An 18,091-nucleotide genomic window follows, 5' to 3' on the forward strand; every position below is an offset into this window, starting at 1 on the left:
CCAGAGTGAAGTTCCCGCCGTTTGGAACACAACAGGTCAGTGTGAAGCCTAACAGAGGAATGACCTGCTATTAATGTCTGGATAAGCTTTTACTCTGTGTTCGGTTGATCTCCTGTTTTTCACATGGGAAGACCTACTGAGGAACAGGTTTAAAATGTACTAGAATCCTTTAATCACAACTACTAGAATGTTGTCTGAATAACAGAAATTCTGTAACAAATGTTGATAGTCTAGTTCTAAAACTTTTTTGTTTTAAAGATTTACTTATCTATTATGGATACAATGTTCTGTCTGCATGTATGCTGCAGACCAGCAGGCAAGACGAGGGCACCAGATCTCATTACAGATGGTTGTGAGCCACCATGTGGTTGCTGGGAATTGAAATCAGGATCTCTGGAAGAGCAGCCAATGCTCTTAAGCACTGAACCATCTCTCCAGGCCTGTTTTTGTTTTGTTTTGTTTGCTGGTTTTGAGACAAGGATTTTCTGTGTAACAGTCCTGGCTGTCCCGGAACTAGCTCTGTAGACCAGCCTGGCCTAGAACTCAGAGATTCACCTGCCTCTGCCTCCCAAGAGCTAGGATTTAAGGGGGTGCCCCACAATTTTTTTTTAATGTGGCACTTGTTAAAAATGGTCCACTCCTCATAGGTATTAAACATTTTATTTAAAGATTTTAATGTAAAAAAATTATACAAATACAGATTACATTAATAGTGAACAAGACAATAGTCTACATGACAAAAATAAAAATAAATTTCTAAACTAAATGTACCGGCACTGAGGACACATGGAACTAGACATCCAATCCAGCTGCATGTGATAAAACGATCTGACCACAGTTTATGCAAAATAAATGATTTCTAAGACACCAAATGCCAATCGCTCTGCCCATTCACACCAAGAGCCCCGATGAGTGTTCTGAGAGAACTTTTACATAGCGTATAAAGAGCTGGCACGGCACTTACGGACTGAAAACTAGAACGAAAAAACATTTACAATAATTCTGTATAAAACACACAGAGTAAATCTTATTAGTTAAAAAAAAGATTTAAAAACAAAGACCACCATTAATCAGAGACCTCGTCGTCTCTTATTTGCACAGTATGGCAGAAAATGGATGGTTTACTGGGGACGAGGAGGGGAGGGTATGCAAATTGGATTAGTTCATTTAAGTTTGCAGACAAATTTGGCGTTCATTCACTGATTACCTTTCTTGAACTGTTTCACCACAAAAGTAGACTCACACCCCATAAGAAATATTGTCACACACATAAAAAGAATACCTTGAAGAAAATGTTTTTCAAAATGAAATACGAAGTCCCCAAAGAGTCCGAAGGTAGCCCAATGATGTGCATTTTCAAACAAACTCTCAGTGACTGTTGTGTATTCCAAGATGCCCAAGGGACAGCACCCTTCAATGGTCATAAGTGTGCTGACATGCCAGAATTCTCTACCAGTTTATGATGCGACGCTTTTCAACTTAAAATAAACCTAAGTGTTGGGGAAGCACACTTCTCAAACATGAGACAAACATGGATATACAGATAAACAGCTGCTTCCTGATGTGCATTCTACTGCATGTATTTGGCTGCCCCCCCCTTATTTATTGCAGGGGAGGGTGTGCATGCGCCATGGTGTGCCAGCTTGTAGGAGTTTGTTCTTTCTTTCCACCATGTGGCAAAGCCAGGCCATCAGGCTGGGCAGCAACTCCTTTACCTGCTGAGCCACCTCGGTGTCCTTTATTTGGCTTCAATCAATGGAGGTTTCCAGCGCTCTCAGCCTTAAGTTATTTGAAGAAAAGAAAATGCATGACACAGACTTGGGAAACTTACACTTCTAATGAAACATAGGATAATTTTTAAATACCTACATGTTTTAAATCATTATAACACTCAACACTAGATAGCATCCCTAAAATTAAATTTTACTGATTTGACAATTGTACTTTATCTAGATTATTAAAGTTCTTTATATAAAAATATTTAAAATAAACAGCAGAATGATGTTAAATGGTACTTCTTTAAATAAATGTTGCTAAATACTAATATTAATGAAAATATTGCGGAGAACTGAAGAACTCTGCCTCTGAAATGCATTCTATTATGTATTATTTTTGTTACCTAAGACATAAAACTCAGTAGGAACTAGAACTGTGGTGTGCGAACACGCGTGTTACAGTTACTCATGTCATAACATAAACTACTGTTCTGGAATTTCATTGTAGACACCAACTGGTCTCAAAAGTACAAACAATGTACTTTGGGGAAGGAATCAAAAGTAGTTAAGACATTCTGCTTAGAAGATAAATTATTTCCCTGCATACTAAGTAATAAAATATATATACATAAACGTTCTGCCTCCCCTGAATGAATGGAATGCTTTTCTAAGTTTGGGAAGAAGTGAGTACTTCCTCATTATTTAAACCAAATCTCAAAAGCAACTGTAGGATTCATTCTCAGTAAGAAACAAAACATTACTATTATTCTGCTTTTTCCTTTATATGTACTGAGCAGCTATCCATATGCTCTCTGGGTCCTTGAGCTGCATACGCTAGCTCTCTCTGAGAAGGCAAGCTCAGACACTCAACCCCTTATTCTAAAAAGAAAAAAAATTAAATACAAAATAAGCGGGTGGTAGTGGTGCACACCTTTAATCCCAGCACTCGGGAGGCAGAGGCAGAGGCAGGTAGATCTCTGTGAGTTCGAGGCCGGCCTAGTCTACAGAGTGAGTTCCAAGACAGGCACCAAAGCTACACAGAGAAACCCTGTCTCAAAAAAACAAAAACAAAAAACAAACAACTCACAAAATAAACCATTGAGCCACTTTTTCAAACATAGCTAATTTATAATCCAATTCTTAATAAAACAAGTAAATTGTGTATCAATTTGATAACCGTTCCTTTAAATATCAATAATTATCCGAACTAATGAGAAAATTTATAGGAGGATTCTTCAAGGAACTCTGAAACTAGTATACGAGATGTACTGTGAGCCACCCTCCACTACACAATTAAGCCTTCAATTGACTTCCCACGAAATGACAACTGTGGGACACTGATGATGCAATCCCACCCTGTGTCACAACGCAACAGAGGCTCTGCTTGAGAAGCTGTGGTATTTCCTTCAAACTAAAGACAACTTCCTTGCTCATTACTCTGGAGAACAAGCGTAACTAAAGTTTGACATGACTGTCAGGAAGCTAGCTCTAATTTCTTTTTCTTAGCTCTATGAGTCCTATCATGTATAAGAGGATCCTGAGAGATGTCTGCAGGTGACAACATAAATGCTAACGGTGCCAGGCTAACAGCTGACCCGTGCACTAAATGGCAGGAAGCAAATGAACAGCTGAAAAGCGAGGGTCAGACACATTCTTCTGCAGACATCAGAAGAGGGTTGATATACTCAAAACCTTCAAATTCAGACTGATCGATCTTCCTCACGATGTCACTGTTGAAAGAAAAGTGAATTTATTGTCATCATAATCAAGATTTTTTTAGCCTTTAAACAGTGAAATACAACTAAAATGCAAAAACAGCTAAATGATTTTAATTGTGGAAAGAAAACAAGTTCTTAGATTAATCACAAAGTGAGTTCTAGAACAACCAGGAAGGAAAAAAAAGCCCACGAGGAAAACTAATAGCCCCACAAGCAGCAGCCTGAGAGCCAAGAGGGCTCAGAATCAGGCTGAGGATTTTTAAAAACACAGAAATGATCACAATCCCAGTTATTTTAACTTTTCCTCTGAACAGAACTCTCGATTAAGGTAAATAGGCAGGTCTAATTTAACACCAAGCTCAGCAATCACTTAGCCAGGCAGTGAAGAGAAGGAAGAAGTTAGCCAAAGGAAACGGCAACAGAAACAAGTCCACCGAGACCTGGGGCAAGGGAGAGGCTGGCACCGCGTCACACTGGACACACCTCAGTGCACAGTGAGAGCAGACCACCCAACACTCCAGTACCTAAAGGGTGTGCCACACTGCCAAGCCCTCCTTGATGGAGCAGCATACACTGCAAAGCTCTGAGAGAAAGTAGTATCCTCTAATTTTTGTGTGTACATACATGTGCACACACACGCAAGCACCCATGTACTTGTGGTCTACAGCATGTGGCTTCCTCAGTCACCCACCTTACTTTCTGAGCAGGATCTCTCACAGGACCTGGAGCTCACTGTGGAAGGATGGTTAACCAGCTCCAGGTCCCCAGCATCTCTGTACCCCGAGTACTAGGATTATAGATGTGTGTCGTCACACTTGCTGGAGATTTGAACTCAGGTTCACATGCTTGCATGGCAAGCACCTTCCCCCTGAGCCATCTCCCAACCCCACTGTCTGCAATATTTCCCACAGCTGAGTCCTGCTCTAACCACATGTGGAAAGGGAGGGCAACACCGAGCTGGAGAAACCAAGGCAGTCAGCATTCACTACACTGCATGTGGAACTGGAAAGGTGGGCAAGTGTGCAGAATCGAAGAAAGCACCAGAGCTGGAGCTGGGGACTACAAGGGCACCGAGGGGGAGGGGCCCCTGGAAGGACGGCACTGCATCTACAACTAATGATGTTTCATGAAAGGATTTCACCTCCACTAGTCAGATCTAGTCGCAATTTCAGGTCTCTGGAAAAGAGGAAGATTTCAACTGGTGAAAATGACAGAGGAGAAGAGAGACGTGAGTCAGGAGAGAGACTAGCGGGCAGTGGTGAATGACAGACTGCCCAAACACCTTTTGTGTTTTAGTGATAGGCCTAAGAGGTAAGGCAGGGACAAAGGTGGGGTGGGGGTGTGGACAGTTGTCACCTGGGAGGTTTCTGACTAGGGCTGAAGAACTGAACAGTCCATGAAGCACACTGGATAGGACACACAGTAAAGGAGGAGGAATCAGTGAGCTGGGGGGACTACACCCTTGGTATGAAGTGTGAGACTGGACCTCGGGTTACAGCAACAGGACAAGAAAAGAAAGCTCAGATCCAAGTGCTACAGGAAAACACAGAAAGCCGCCTCAGCAGTGGGTAGTATAGAATCTGCCGGCTGAAAGACATCAACAAGCACAGCTGAGTCTGATCGACAGGAATAGGTGGTGGTGCAAGAGGCAGCCGTAAGGCATGACCTAAACCAAGGAATAGCATAGAAAGTGGGCTGAGTTGTTTATCCATCAGTCAGTGAGATGTCAAACAGAAGGACAGGAGCACCACAGAGCGGCAGCAAGACGCTCAGCAACCACCCTCGCTTCTTCTTCATAGGAACCCTATCCAGTGGACATGACTGCGGACGGCAGCGAGAAGCTCAGAAATCACGCTCACTTACTCTTCCTAGGATCCTTGTGAGGCGGACACCATGAGAAGGAACAGGACCCGAGAAGCCATGCAGTCCTACAGAAGGCTGCACGGCAGGGGAGAGCAACAGGGACTTGAGCACCTCTCTCTGGCTAACTCCCCTGCTCCTTCTAACACACAGTCTGTCAGGAACATCCACCACACAGGGCCCGCTGAAGTCTCCAGGGCACGAACTGAATACAGCAACAGAAGGTTGCCATGTACAGAGCCGGGGAGGGGAGAAAGATGGCACAGACAAGCTGACCTAGGACGGCACTGCTCTGAGCGCCACACCGTCCCAGACGTGGGGGAGAAGAGGGCTAACCAAACAGTGCTCTGAGACCTAGGAACCAAAGGTTAAGCAGCAAGCTCATCTACAAACGTCTACCAGTGCTGACCACACTGACAGAGTCTGGTAGCTACCGTTTATTTCTTACTAAGAACAACAACAGGCATCTCTTTAAATGTCTGAAGAGGAAAGAATCAAGTGACAAAACCGTGCTGTCTCACAGAAGGGCTCAGGTTGTGTAAAAAAGCAAAACTAGTGCCTTTAGGTAGGAGGAAAACTAAGGTACTGAAGTAGTAAGAGCTGGGAATGGAGAGGGCAGACCAGACGGAGGGGCAGCCTTCCAGGAGTGAGGTCTTTCCCAGCAGGAGGCAGAATAAGGGCCCAGAGGAGTGAGGCCCAGACCTGAGACACAGACGTCTGCAGTCCTGAGACACAGTCATCCAGAGAGGTCACAGTCCTGAGACACAATCACCCAGAGAGGTCACAGTCCTGAGACACAGTTGGCCGAATGAGGTAGAGACAGATAAATTCTCACAGAGTCAGGAAAAGTAGTCCCTGAGAGAAGGCTCCAAGGAACAGCTGCCAAGAGTGTGTGGACCAAAATAAAAGTGAACACCAAGAGCAAAGGCCCCTTAGATTAGAAAATCTTTGGGGGGGGGGGAGGGAATCAAAACAATCTCTAATCACTTGAAATGACACAAACAAGTAGTCTGACCCCTGCTGGCCACACAAGAGACTTGCATCATTTTTAAAAGGAATACCCAGAAACTCAGAGAGATGCTCATATTGGAATGGGGCAGTGCAGTCCAATGGTAAGTACAGGTCTTGGCCAGTCAGCCCCAGGTGTGAATCCTGACACCTGCGCACCTCTCCTTAACCTCTCTGAGCCTTGGTTTCTAATCTGTAAAGATGACAATGCCCACTTTACAGAGCTGTTGTGAGAACTGGGATAATGCACACAAAGCAAGTAGATATAACCACTGCTAGAGTTTTAAACAGTCCAGCAATGGATGGTTACATATAAATTAGAGAGTATTTCCAACAATTAAACAGCCTTAAGATTTAGATTTCAAAAGAAGTTTAAAAACATTTTAGTGTGTGGAATTACTTACTCATCATCTGGAGTGAGCTGGACTGGTTCATTTGTAAACTGGGAATCAAAGTTATCCAAACCAAATTCTCCAGAAATGTTTGGTTTAAAGGGCGGCACCACCTGCTTCTGCTCCATCTGAAAGACAGCCCAGAGGAGAGCTCAGGCCGTACCCAGAAACACCGTGCCTCTGCACTCTACTTTGCTCTCCCACAGCTCACGTGGCACACTGCTATACCAGTTCAGCAACCATGGCCACATTTTATTAATCTGAATGTCGGTATGGGCCTTAATATTACAAACTGCCCCTGTACATTAATATACTGTTCTATTTCTAAAACTTCTTGTTTATCTCCTTTTTTAAGACAGGGCTTCTCTATGCAGCTCTGGAGCCTGTCCTAGAACTCACTCTGTAGGCCAGGCTGACTTTTGCCTCGCAGGGGCTGAGATTAAAGGCGTGTGCCACCAAGCCCAGCTCTCTAAAGCTTTTTATAAGTACTATAGGGTAGTTTTAATTTATTTAAGCTACAATATCTTAGCTTTTCAGTAACTCATTAGCATAATAAAAGTTGGCCCTTGGTTATAGTAAAACCCGAGCAGCAACAACAACACAGTACATACCATGTCCCAGTCCACATTCCGGAAGAACGGGTGTCCTTGGATGTCAGCAAAGCCAGTTTGAGGGTGGCAGCCCAGCCGCTCCTTTGGGTCCTACGGCAGAAGCAGTGTTTCGAGGGCGAGATGAGTGAGATTCCTGTCTTATGACGCTTTGTTTGGAAATGTCTAGCTAGTTCTAGAAAGCCCCACCACCAAGTGAGTCATCTAGAGCGCAACAGCTAAGGGTCCCTCCTGGCTCTTCAACAACTTCTCAGGGCAGTAAGCGGGGTAAGCATGGCAGCAGACATGGCGGTGAACACCTATAACCCCATTGAAGTATTTTCTTTAAATCGACCAGACACAAAAGAATTGGAATTCAGTACATTCTGAATGTAATCTTCACTTGATAATTGTTCTTGTTGTATACGGTCTTACTATATTAAAGTTAAAACTTTTCATTTTTGTTTACGAAAAAAGCGGGTGTTGGGGAATATTATTTTAAGGTGTGTTGCTTTTGGTTTATGTTGCATTTGTTTAACTCTGTGACGCTATGATTCTTTGCCTGTCTAAAACACCTGATGGTCTAAAAAAGAGCTGAATGGCCAATAGCGAGGCAGGAGCAAGGGTAGGAGGGGCTGGCAGGCAGAGAGAATAAATAGGAGGAGAAACAGGAAGAGGAAGACATCAGGGGTCAGCCACTCAGCCAGCCTCGGAGTAAGAGAGAAAGTAAGATATTCACAAGTAGGGAAAAGGAAAAGCCCAGGGGCAAAAAGTAGCCGGGATAATTTAAGAAAATCTGGTAAGAAACAAGCCAAGCTAAGGCTGGGCACTTCTAACTAAGAATAAGCCAGTGTGTGATTTATCTGGAAGTTGGGTAGTGGGCGCCCCCAAAAGCCTAGAGAGAGAGGTGGAGGCAAGAATGTCAGGAGTCCAAGGCCGTCCTCTGTTACACAGAAGGCAAGGTCAGCCTGGGCTAGCGAGTACGACCACCACTGAGAACCCTCTGAACGTTATCACACTTACGTTTAGACCAGTGCGATAGCCCTATGCTCAACTACAGCAACAAACCCTCATGTCTAAGACAGTGACAGCCATTACCTGATCACTGGACCTCATAAAGCCTTGGCTTTTTACTCTTACTGTGAATTGGAATGTTTTCTTTTTCGTAAAAGGCATTTTATTTTATAGATTAGCATCTCTCAACTTCATTTCTCATTGTATGAAACATAAGCTTTCCAGTTTAAATCTTCCCTCAAAAAAATAGTCACTCAGGAGTTTAGTGGTTAAGAGCACACTGGCTGCTCTCAACCAACTCTAACTCCAGTTCCAGGAGAGGTGATGCCCGTTTCTGGCCTCCCTGTAATGCAGTAATACACGTGGTATACAAATATATATGCAGGCAAAAATCACCAACACACACACACACACACACACACAAATAGCCCTCTAAACTAAGTGCCGATTTCCAATTTTATTAAACTTTGTCATTATCTGCTCAAGGTGGCAAATATAATCCATTTCCTACCTTATTTATGTGAAATAAAATTTATGAATCCCAAATTCTTAATCTTAGACCCTAAACTCCTCTAGTGCATCAACAACCACAAGTGATTGATGCTTACATTTTTAAGATGCTATTTCGTTTCCTCTGAATTTTATTTTATATTGGGTTCCAATTATGAAATGGGTAGAAAATACCACTGTCCACCTGCTCAAAAACTACATGGTGATAAATGGGTGTTATGGATAACGATACACAAAACGGAAGTGAGAATGCAGTTATAGCTGTTCCCAAGGACAACATTCTTCCTCCACTGACATGATATTTATGCACTTACACTAAAAGCATCAAATCTAGAAATCTAGCTGGGGTAAATTATACTGGCCAGGAGGTGATCAAATCAGGTGAGGATCTGATCGTGTCTCATTGACTATGGAATAAACTCCACCCTAAACGCACTGCCTGCACCTCCACTTACCAGGCTGACTCACACAGTAGGGAATGGAGGTCACATCAGATTTCACACACGGTTCTTACCTTGTTGAGAAAACTCTTCAGCACACTTGCTGCTTTTACAGACAGAGAACGTGGTATGCGAATTTGCTTTTCCAAAATAACTAGGAAGGTAAGAATGACAGTAATTTTCAGCTTTTTATGTGACTGGAATATTTAAGTTTTTTTCTTTAGACGCCAAGATATTTAAGGCATTTCAGCAGAAAACACATTCTCTACATAACTGAAATTCTTCATATAGTTTCCCAATCCCTTGGCCCTCCTTCTCAGAGCTGGGACCTCACCTGAACACTGCATTTACTATTTACAAGCATGTTTTATTTTTTATATCCTTGCTGTGCCTCAGTTTCTTCCTCTGTAAACAGGAATAGAAGCAACACCTGCTTCACAGGGTTCTTACAAGGTATAAAGTTAAGAAGGTAAAGCGCTTGCATATGTAGCACAGAATTATTCCAGGAAATGTAAAATTAAGCTCCATCCCCACCAGCGGTCCCGACGAGTTCCCGACGAGCAGCTCTACACTTCCAAGCACTAAGCACTTCTCATCAGACTAAAGTCTCTGTTAAATGTACAGGCACGAAACTGTAGCTCACTAACACTCAGTGTGTATTCTAACCACCAGTGAGGCCGGGGGCTTTTCATATTAACCACTTTGTGGTAGAGAAGCCTGTGCCTGGCCCCCTGCTCCTGTTCAGCTTTCAGCACTCCTCGCTGTGGGCACTCCAGCCTTACCACCTCTGGGCTCTCTGATATCCTTACACTGCTTTTCTTGAGCTCGGGCACCAAGCCGGGGTTCACGTGCAGAGATTAGACTCTCCAGGCACAGACCCCGCTTCAGTCTCTGCGGCAGACAAGCCAAGCGGCTGTGTCAGGAGTGCGGAGGAGCACTGCAGACGGAACTACAGACTAGAGTGGGAACGGGAAGTCAGAGTGTATATCCAAATCATTCCCTTTCTTACTCAGAATAGTAATTTGAAAGTCTTAATTTTGTTCTATATTATTGAGAATCTTAACAAAATACTGTAAATTACCTTGGAATAGATAGTCCTCTGTATTTTGATCAGGATTATCAGAGCTCCCAACAATATCAAAAGGAGATCTTCCGGCCATCATCTCAAACATGAGCACTCCAAGAGCCCACCAGTCAACACTGAAGCCTTTGGAAAGAAAATTCAAATAAATCTTCTCTGTATTCATGAAAAGCCAGCAATCAGAAATCTACTTTATCATGAAATGAAATGTAAATTCTAATTAGATTATAAATAGTCTGGCAGGCACTAAGAACTACAGAAAAACTGGTCCAACCTTAAAAGGAACATCTATATACGAATCCCTCTTCCCAAGTAGAGAGATGGTTATGGAGGATGGGAAAGTCTATAAATGCAGGAGGTGCTGGACCAATACAAGGAAACAACAGCTTCCAGACACATCAGGGCAGCTGCACACAGGAACTCACAGCAATTGGGACAGCATGCACAAGCCCCATGCAAACTCTAGCCAGACCAAAGGCCAGCGCGGGAAGGGAGGAGCTGCAGGTGATAGCTGCTGGGGGAGGGAGTTTCCTCTAAGAGAGTTGCTCCTTGTAAGCTGACCGCGCTCCTGTGGGCAGCACACACTGGACATGAGCGAAAAAGAAAAGGACACAAAGGTGAGTGAGTGTGTGGGGGTGGGCTTGGGAGGAACAGGACAGGGTAGATACGATCAAAACATATTGTATGAAATTCTCAAAGAACTAATAAAAATGATAAATACAAATGTAAAAAAAAATTAATGGAAGTCGGATGTGGTGGTGCACATTTCAATCCCAGCACTTGGCAGAGGCAGTCAGATTTCTGTGAGTTCAAGGCTAGCCTGGTCTACCTAGCAAGTTCCAGAACAGCCAGGGTTATGGAGCCAGACCCTGACTCAGAAAAGGGGTAGGGGGATAGGGCGATGTATTGTCTGATGCTTGACTGCCTGACCTAGCCTTTAGCATCTTTTAGACTCCTAGGGGAAATACCCCAGGGGATCTGAACAATCTAGAAGTTCACAACACTGGCTTCACACAGCTGATGGTTTAAAACCTACGTGGGCCATTTCTGGCTACTATGATTTAAACTGTTCTGTGCATCAGTTCCCTTATTTATAAAATGAATCAATTACGGTAACCTCAGATTTCAAGGGAGCTTAGAGTTAGTTATTTATCACAGTTCTTGCCACTGCTCAGTGTTTGTCACTAGTAAAATGTTATTCAAATGTATACTCCACCAAATACCAAACTCTTTTTGGCTCTGGTTTCAGGACCTGAGAGTCTTCATGTAGGTTAACAGAACCAAGAAACATTCCTATTACCAGGACGAGTATTAAAATGCTATAGTATATTGTAGTTCGTACCACACTAAACTACCAATATAGCAATAGCTAAAATACCACCTATTTATTTATTACCATAGTCTTCTCCTCTTAAAATTTCAGGAGCAATGTAATTGGGAGTTCCACAGAAAGTGCTGGTTGTATCTCCAGGCCGTAATCCTTCCTTTCATAGGGGAAAAAAGGAGGGAAAAAAAAAAATGAAGGATAAGATACTATTTTAAATTTGCCTCTCTTGTACTTCATCTACTGTCTAAACTCACCACGTATATGCAATATATTAAACCTAAAAAATATCATTAAGAACATTTATCTTACCATGAAAATTGGGATTGCTACTAGAGTAAAGAAAACTTATTCACACCAGATGTTGCTAAGGTCAATTTAGCAAGAGGCAGGTGACTTTGAGGCCAACATGGTCAACAGAATGAGTTCCAGGACAGTCAGGGTTACACAGAGAAACCCTGTTTCAAGCAAAACAAAATAAAAATCACTTTTAAAATAATATTTGTTGGGCTGGAGAGATGGCTCAGAGGTTAAGAGCACTGGTGGCCCTTCCAGTGGTCCTGAGTTCAATTCCTAGCAACTCCACGATGGCTCACAACCATCTGTAATGAGGTCTGGTGCCGCCTTCTGGTCACTCTTCCTGTGGAGCGTGACTTCTGCCTTGGTGAACAGTAAGGAATGCACAAACAGGCTAAGTAGAGAAAACACTCTTAGCTAAATGGAACACCCATGAAGAACTATAACAAATATAAATTTCTGTATACCTACTAATATATTTTTTAAAAAAAGAATAAAAATGAACAAGTTAGAAAAATTTCATTGTCTTCAATCATAAGATTCTAACATCCCTATATCAGAGAATATAGGCTACATACCAATAACTAATAAGCAGAGAAAATTTTAGATTAAAAACTGAAACTGAAAAGAAAAACCAAGCACGGTGGTGCAGGCATCGTCCCCACACCTGGAAGACTGAAGCAGAGAACTATTAATTCAGGGACAACCTCAGCTACACAGGTTTTGATACCTTGTCTCCAAAGAACAAAGCAGAAGCAAAGTCACAAAACAAAACCCACCCAAACACAAATAAACAGAAAGTAAAAAGCAATCCAAAAACCAAATATGTTACATATACCCATATACGCAGTATAAATATGGTCAAATAAAGGGAAGGACAGTCCTTGCAGGGCTGGGGAGATGGGGGTAAAATCTTGCGAGACAGTCCAGGTCTGCCTTGAGCTCTTGACCATCCTGCTTCAGCCCTGCAGAGGTGAGTCATGCTACGGCCTCCGTGTGCTACTGGTAAGTTTTACTCTTGTTCAAACAGTGGAGGAAGAAGAGGAGGAGGAGGAGGAAGAGGAGAAGAAGGAAACCACTGTTCTAATTTGCTCATATTTTCATCTGCTCTTGAAACTCACAAGAATCCACTATTATTGTGGTTACTTAATTCATTTTTTTTTTTTTTTTTTTGAGACAGGGTTTCTCTGTGTAGCTCTGACGTCCTGGAATTTACGGAACTTACTCTACTCTATAGACCAGATTGGCCTTGAACTCAAGAGATCAGTCTGCCTCTGTCTCCCAAGTGCTGGGATTAAAGGTGTGCCACCACCGCCTGGTGTGATTTAAAAAACAACAAAAAGAGAGAGAGAGAGAGAGAGAGAGAGAGAGAGAGAGAGAGACCACGCTAAGAGAGAAGAGAAAAATGGCAAAGGGTCTCCCTAAACAGAAGTGAAGGATACACAGGAGTGCACTGACTAAACCTTCTCACTGTCTACAAATGAACACTTACATAACAGAATAAATGAAGGTGTGTCATAGGAAAGTGGTCTTGAGTTGTACACATTGTGTGAAGGCTTTCTTTCCTAATGTAAGTTAGATATACAGATGTAACATTAAATCCTCAATACCACGCGAGTGTTTTACTACTGTAAAAACATGGAATTCTGCTCTGGTGGCACCTCCTCCAGGCGGATAAATAGAGTGCATACACCCACACACCTGGGGATGCTTTGTTGGAGGAGCATTAATAAGTAGAACAGTTCTCTAGACATTTTGTGGCAAAAGACCAGATCTCTAAATGAAACACTGTTGCCAAAATATAAACCACCAATAAATAGACATAATCTGAGACAAAGCAAAATGCTTATTTGATTTTGTTCTTACTTTATATCAGAGATTTGAAATTTAAATATAAAAACAGACTCCTAAGGAAAGTTTGCAAGTAGGTTCAGAGTCCACAAAATGGTAAAAGATTGGAAGATGATATGCAAATATTGGGTTAACATGAGGATTGTAGGTAATTTTTATTTCCAAATTTTATTCAAAAGTGTATCAGCTTTCAAGACAAAAAAGTTATAATCAATTAAAAATATTTAACCCTATATATAACACACATATTCCAAAAGACATGGAATTCTGAGAATGGCCAAATGGTCAGGGAGTACACACTCATCTTCAACTAGAATTCCAAAACCTCTTAAACAAGGCAGTGATCACTTCCCATCTGAACATGAAGTTACTCAGTTGACAGCCACGAGCTGCCCGAGGGTTCGCTCACCTTACACATGCCATAGTCAGTCAGTTTGATGTGTCCTTCAGAGTCCAGCAGCACATTATCCAGCTTCAAATCTCTATAGATTATTCCTCGCTCATGAAGGTAATTCAGTGCTAGACTGATTTCTGCAGAGTAAAACCTTAAATTGAAGAAAACATACACATGATTTTCCTACAACTGGTCACTGCTTGAAAAACCCTAAACATACAGTGAACACAAACAGATTTTAATATGTGATAGGTATACTATAATTTGTTATGTAAACTAACCTAGTTCAGCCTCCTCGTGACTTACAAAGAATAAACCAGCAACAAGATAACTTGTTTATGTACTGTTTTCAACTAGCTGACACAAGGTCAGGCAGTCCTGAGGCACAAATCCAACTCAAACAAAACACTTACCTGGCATGTTCTTCAGGAAGCTTTCTTTGTCGCTGCATATGAAACATTAGATCCCCTCCATTTACATACTCTATAACAAAAAACAACCTAAAACAGAGGCAGAACCACAAGTCAAAATGAGTCATATAGTTGTGGCATTTCCAATAGAACAGCAATCACATAGCATAAGGGACTGACTGAGTCCTCGCCAAGAACTTAGTGAGAACAAGAGGCACGGACACAGAGAGGAGTCCAGCATGGCACAACTACACGGACTCCACTCTAGAGTGTCTGCTTGGGGTAAGGAGCTACTGACTAGGTGAGTCATGTCTACATGTCATGTAAGGTAAAGGAGACACTATGTCCTAAACTGTGAATGTGCAGGGCACTAAAGGGCTGGCTATCTACTGCTGTGTCTTAAGAGCCCCTTCTCTCCCTGTTTCTTTTCTGTTTTTCTATTAGTGACTGGTGTTAGACTGGTATTGCTGATTGTAGCAGGAAGTTCTTAGTGCTCCTACAGGAATTACAGGAAACAGATGAAGCCCAGGAACATTCTGTCCACTTTAACCTCACCTGCTTTCTGTCTGGAAGCAAGAATGCAGTCCAACAAGAAAAGGGTGATTGGACGCCTGCTCAAAAACATGTTTCTCCGTCTGCACCCAGTCAATGTCCTATTTAAACCAACGAAATCTATGTCAAATGAAACGACCAAAACTATGAAAAATTTGTTCTTAGCAAGCCAATCATCACAAATGTTAACTAATTCGATTAAATATCAAAATTACTCACTGTCATGAAACAAAAGTTATACAAAGAGAAAATACAATAACAAAATGTCCAGTATTATGAAATAGTCTTGAACACGCAGAAAGCTCAAGTACTTCCCTTGATAATGATATGCCTTGACGTTATTTTTACCTAAGGCATGTTCTTAGAGAAGCAGACCACAATAACGACGCACAAATGCTGAAGTAGTGCGCTTTTGTTGTGTCTGTCTGTTGGTATTCTGGATTAAACCAGGGCTTCGTACATGCTAGGGCTTGCCTCCAAGTAGAAAAAACATAAACATCACCATGCTTACCTCATCATCATTGACGAGCTCTTTTTTCACAACTTTCATTGCATAAATGCGATCTGTTTTTTTTAATCGAACCAACAGTACTTTGGCATAACTTCCTCTCCCTATAACGCGCAGCAAATCGAAATCCTGGAGACCTAAACTCGATGACGCTTTTCCACTCTCCCTGGTGTTCGTCGCCTGTTGAGAACATTTATACAACAAAGTTTTACCTGGAAATATTTTGCTCAATACTTTCTATTTCTAACAAACTGTTCTAACTATAATGATTTTAAAGTATTTTCTTAACATTAAATTTAATTTCTTAACTCTTTTCTTATATATTCTAAAACATTTGCTTGGGGGCTAAGAAGTGTTAAGAACAGAGCTGATCTGAGGAATGCTAAAGGACGTCTTGAAAAGGACCTGACAGGTTTCAAGCACAGTATCACGGAGACACATGAGTTACACTTGACACTGACTTTCATGACTGGGAGAAGAGATGCTGATAACGAGGAGAACATATGTGGACAGGATAACACTGGCAGCTCTGTGTATTGTTTGGTTTTCTAAACAGAATTTAAGTTAAAATAGAATATCAAGATAGAAGAGTCAGCCAGGCGTTGGTGGTGCACGCCTTTAATCCCAGCACTCAGGAGGCAGAGGCAGGTGGATCTCTGTGAGTTCGAGGCCAACCTGGTCTACAAAAGCTAGTTCCAGGATAGGCTCCAAAGCTACAGAGAAACCCTGTCTCTAAAAACCAAAAAAGATAGAAGAGTCTGTAAGGAAATGGTTGACACCAGATAAATGTATCCTGGGCTGTGAGAGGACACACTCCAAGGTGTATGAGATGCTACAGGCAGGAAATGAACATGAAGCAGTACAGATAGCAGTAGATTTGATATTAAAGGGATGGCAAAGTAACCCTTTCAATTCATTTAAAACTAGAAATTTAAACATCCATCAATTTATGCAGATCATCAAAGATAATTTTTTACACGATATCTGCAAACCCAAAAGAACACCTTTAGGGACCATGCCCCATAAGAATAAAGCAGAAGCCAGGGGTTGGGGCACTCAAATTTAATCCCAGCACTTGGGAGGCAGAGGCAGGTGGATCTCTGTGAGTTCAAGGCCAGCCTGGTCTACAGAGGGAGTTCCAGGACAGGCTCCAAAACTTAGAAACAAAAAAAAAACCCCTACAATAATTAAAAAAAAAAAAGGATAAAGCAGAAATCCTATGGTTAAAAATATCAAGAAGAGGAAGATAGGAGAGGGAAAGGAGGGAGGGAGAGGAGAAAGAAATAAAAGCTCCAGATCTGAGTCCTCCGGCCTCTGCAAGCACCTGCACTGACGTGCACATACCCACGTAACACACACACACACACGTAATTAGAAACAATAACAACAATAGTTTAAAGAGAATGGCCATGGGGATGGAGAGGGGACCACTGCTCTTCCAGAGGAGCCTGGTTCCATTCCCAGCACCCACACGGCAGCCCATAGCTGTCTGCAACAACAGTGCCAGGGCATCCAATGCCCTCTTTTGAACTCCACAGGTACCAGGCACACATGTGGTACAGACATATGTGAAAGTAAAATATTGATACACATAAAATAAAGTAAACACATCTAAAAAATATTTTTAAAAAGTTTACATTAAAAAACTAGAAATAATAATAATTACACTTTGTAATACTAGATTCTCATTATTGAAAATACCAATTTAGTTCTTTAAGAAGAAAAAAACATCAGGTGGAAAAGGCCAAACACTAGAAATAGAAAACAAAGTGGGTAAATTTAAATAAAGAACACTGATTTAAACCCCCCCATCAAAAAACTGAAAATATGGCAAAAATATCACTGAAGACAGGAAGAGAGAAGACTGAACTTCAAGTACTAAGTTTACTTTAAAGGGCATCTTCTTGAAAATGATCAAAGTATCAACAGCTTGTGTTGAATCTTAAGGCTACAGGATCGCTACATAAACCAGCAATAGGATGAAAGCTTAAAACAATTTAAAAAAAATCCATCGCCAGTATCTCCACTCAGAGGACTGGCTTACTAGAGACTGCCCAGCCTCAGCGTGGACAAGAATGAGGAACAACCACAATTCTCACAGGAGTTTGTAGTTTGGTGGAACTACAAACACACAAATGGAAGCCTGTGGCCACCATCTCTTTCAGTGGATTGTACATACTCTTTAGCACATCTACTACTCACGCCCCAAAAGTTGTTATTTACTTACATAATTAATTATTTATGAAGTACTGGGGAGTGAAATTTTTATTTTATGTAGTACTAAGGACCTCATGTATGCTAGGTAAATGTTCGACTCCTCAAACTTCTCCAACCCTTTTTTCAGTTTTTATTTGAAATCGGTCTTCACTAAGTTGTCTAGGTTGGCTCTGTTATCTTCCTGCCTCAGCATCCTGAGTAGCTGGGATGACA

General features: G+C 41.8%; 1 protein-coding gene across 1 annotated transcript in view; it reads right to left on the bottom strand.

Moving 5' to 3' along the window:
- Positions 1-644: 644 nt before the first annotated feature.
- Positions 645-18,091, bottom strand: part of Prkci (protein kinase C iota) — a 59,812-nt gene continuing 42,365 nt past the window's right edge. Inside the window, exons 9-18 of the mRNA XM_048452655.3 lie at positions 15,665-15,841; positions 15,157-15,254; positions 14,605-14,691; positions 14,207-14,342; positions 11,722-11,809; positions 10,326-10,451; positions 9,319-9,398; positions 7,305-7,394; positions 6,706-6,821; positions 645-3,445 (exon numbers count right to left, since the gene is read on the bottom strand). Of these exons, the coding sequence (XP_048308612.1) occupies positions 3,358-3,445; positions 6,706-6,821; positions 7,305-7,394; positions 9,319-9,398; positions 10,326-10,451; positions 11,722-11,809; positions 14,207-14,342; positions 14,605-14,691; positions 15,157-15,254; positions 15,665-15,841 (1,086 nt within the window). The 3' untranslated portion in view covers positions 645-3,357. The remainder of the gene's footprint in view (positions 3,446-6,705; positions 6,822-7,304; positions 7,395-9,318; positions 9,399-10,325; positions 10,452-11,721; positions 11,810-14,206; positions 14,343-14,604; positions 14,692-15,156; positions 15,255-15,664; positions 15,842-18,091) is intronic.

The sequence above is a fragment of the Myodes glareolus genome, chromosome 20 (assembly GCF_982192425.1).
Source record: "Myodes glareolus chromosome 20, mMyoGla1.1, whole genome shotgun sequence".
Classification (NCBI taxonomy): Eukaryota; Metazoa; Chordata; class Mammalia; order Rodentia; family Cricetidae; genus Myodes; species Myodes glareolus.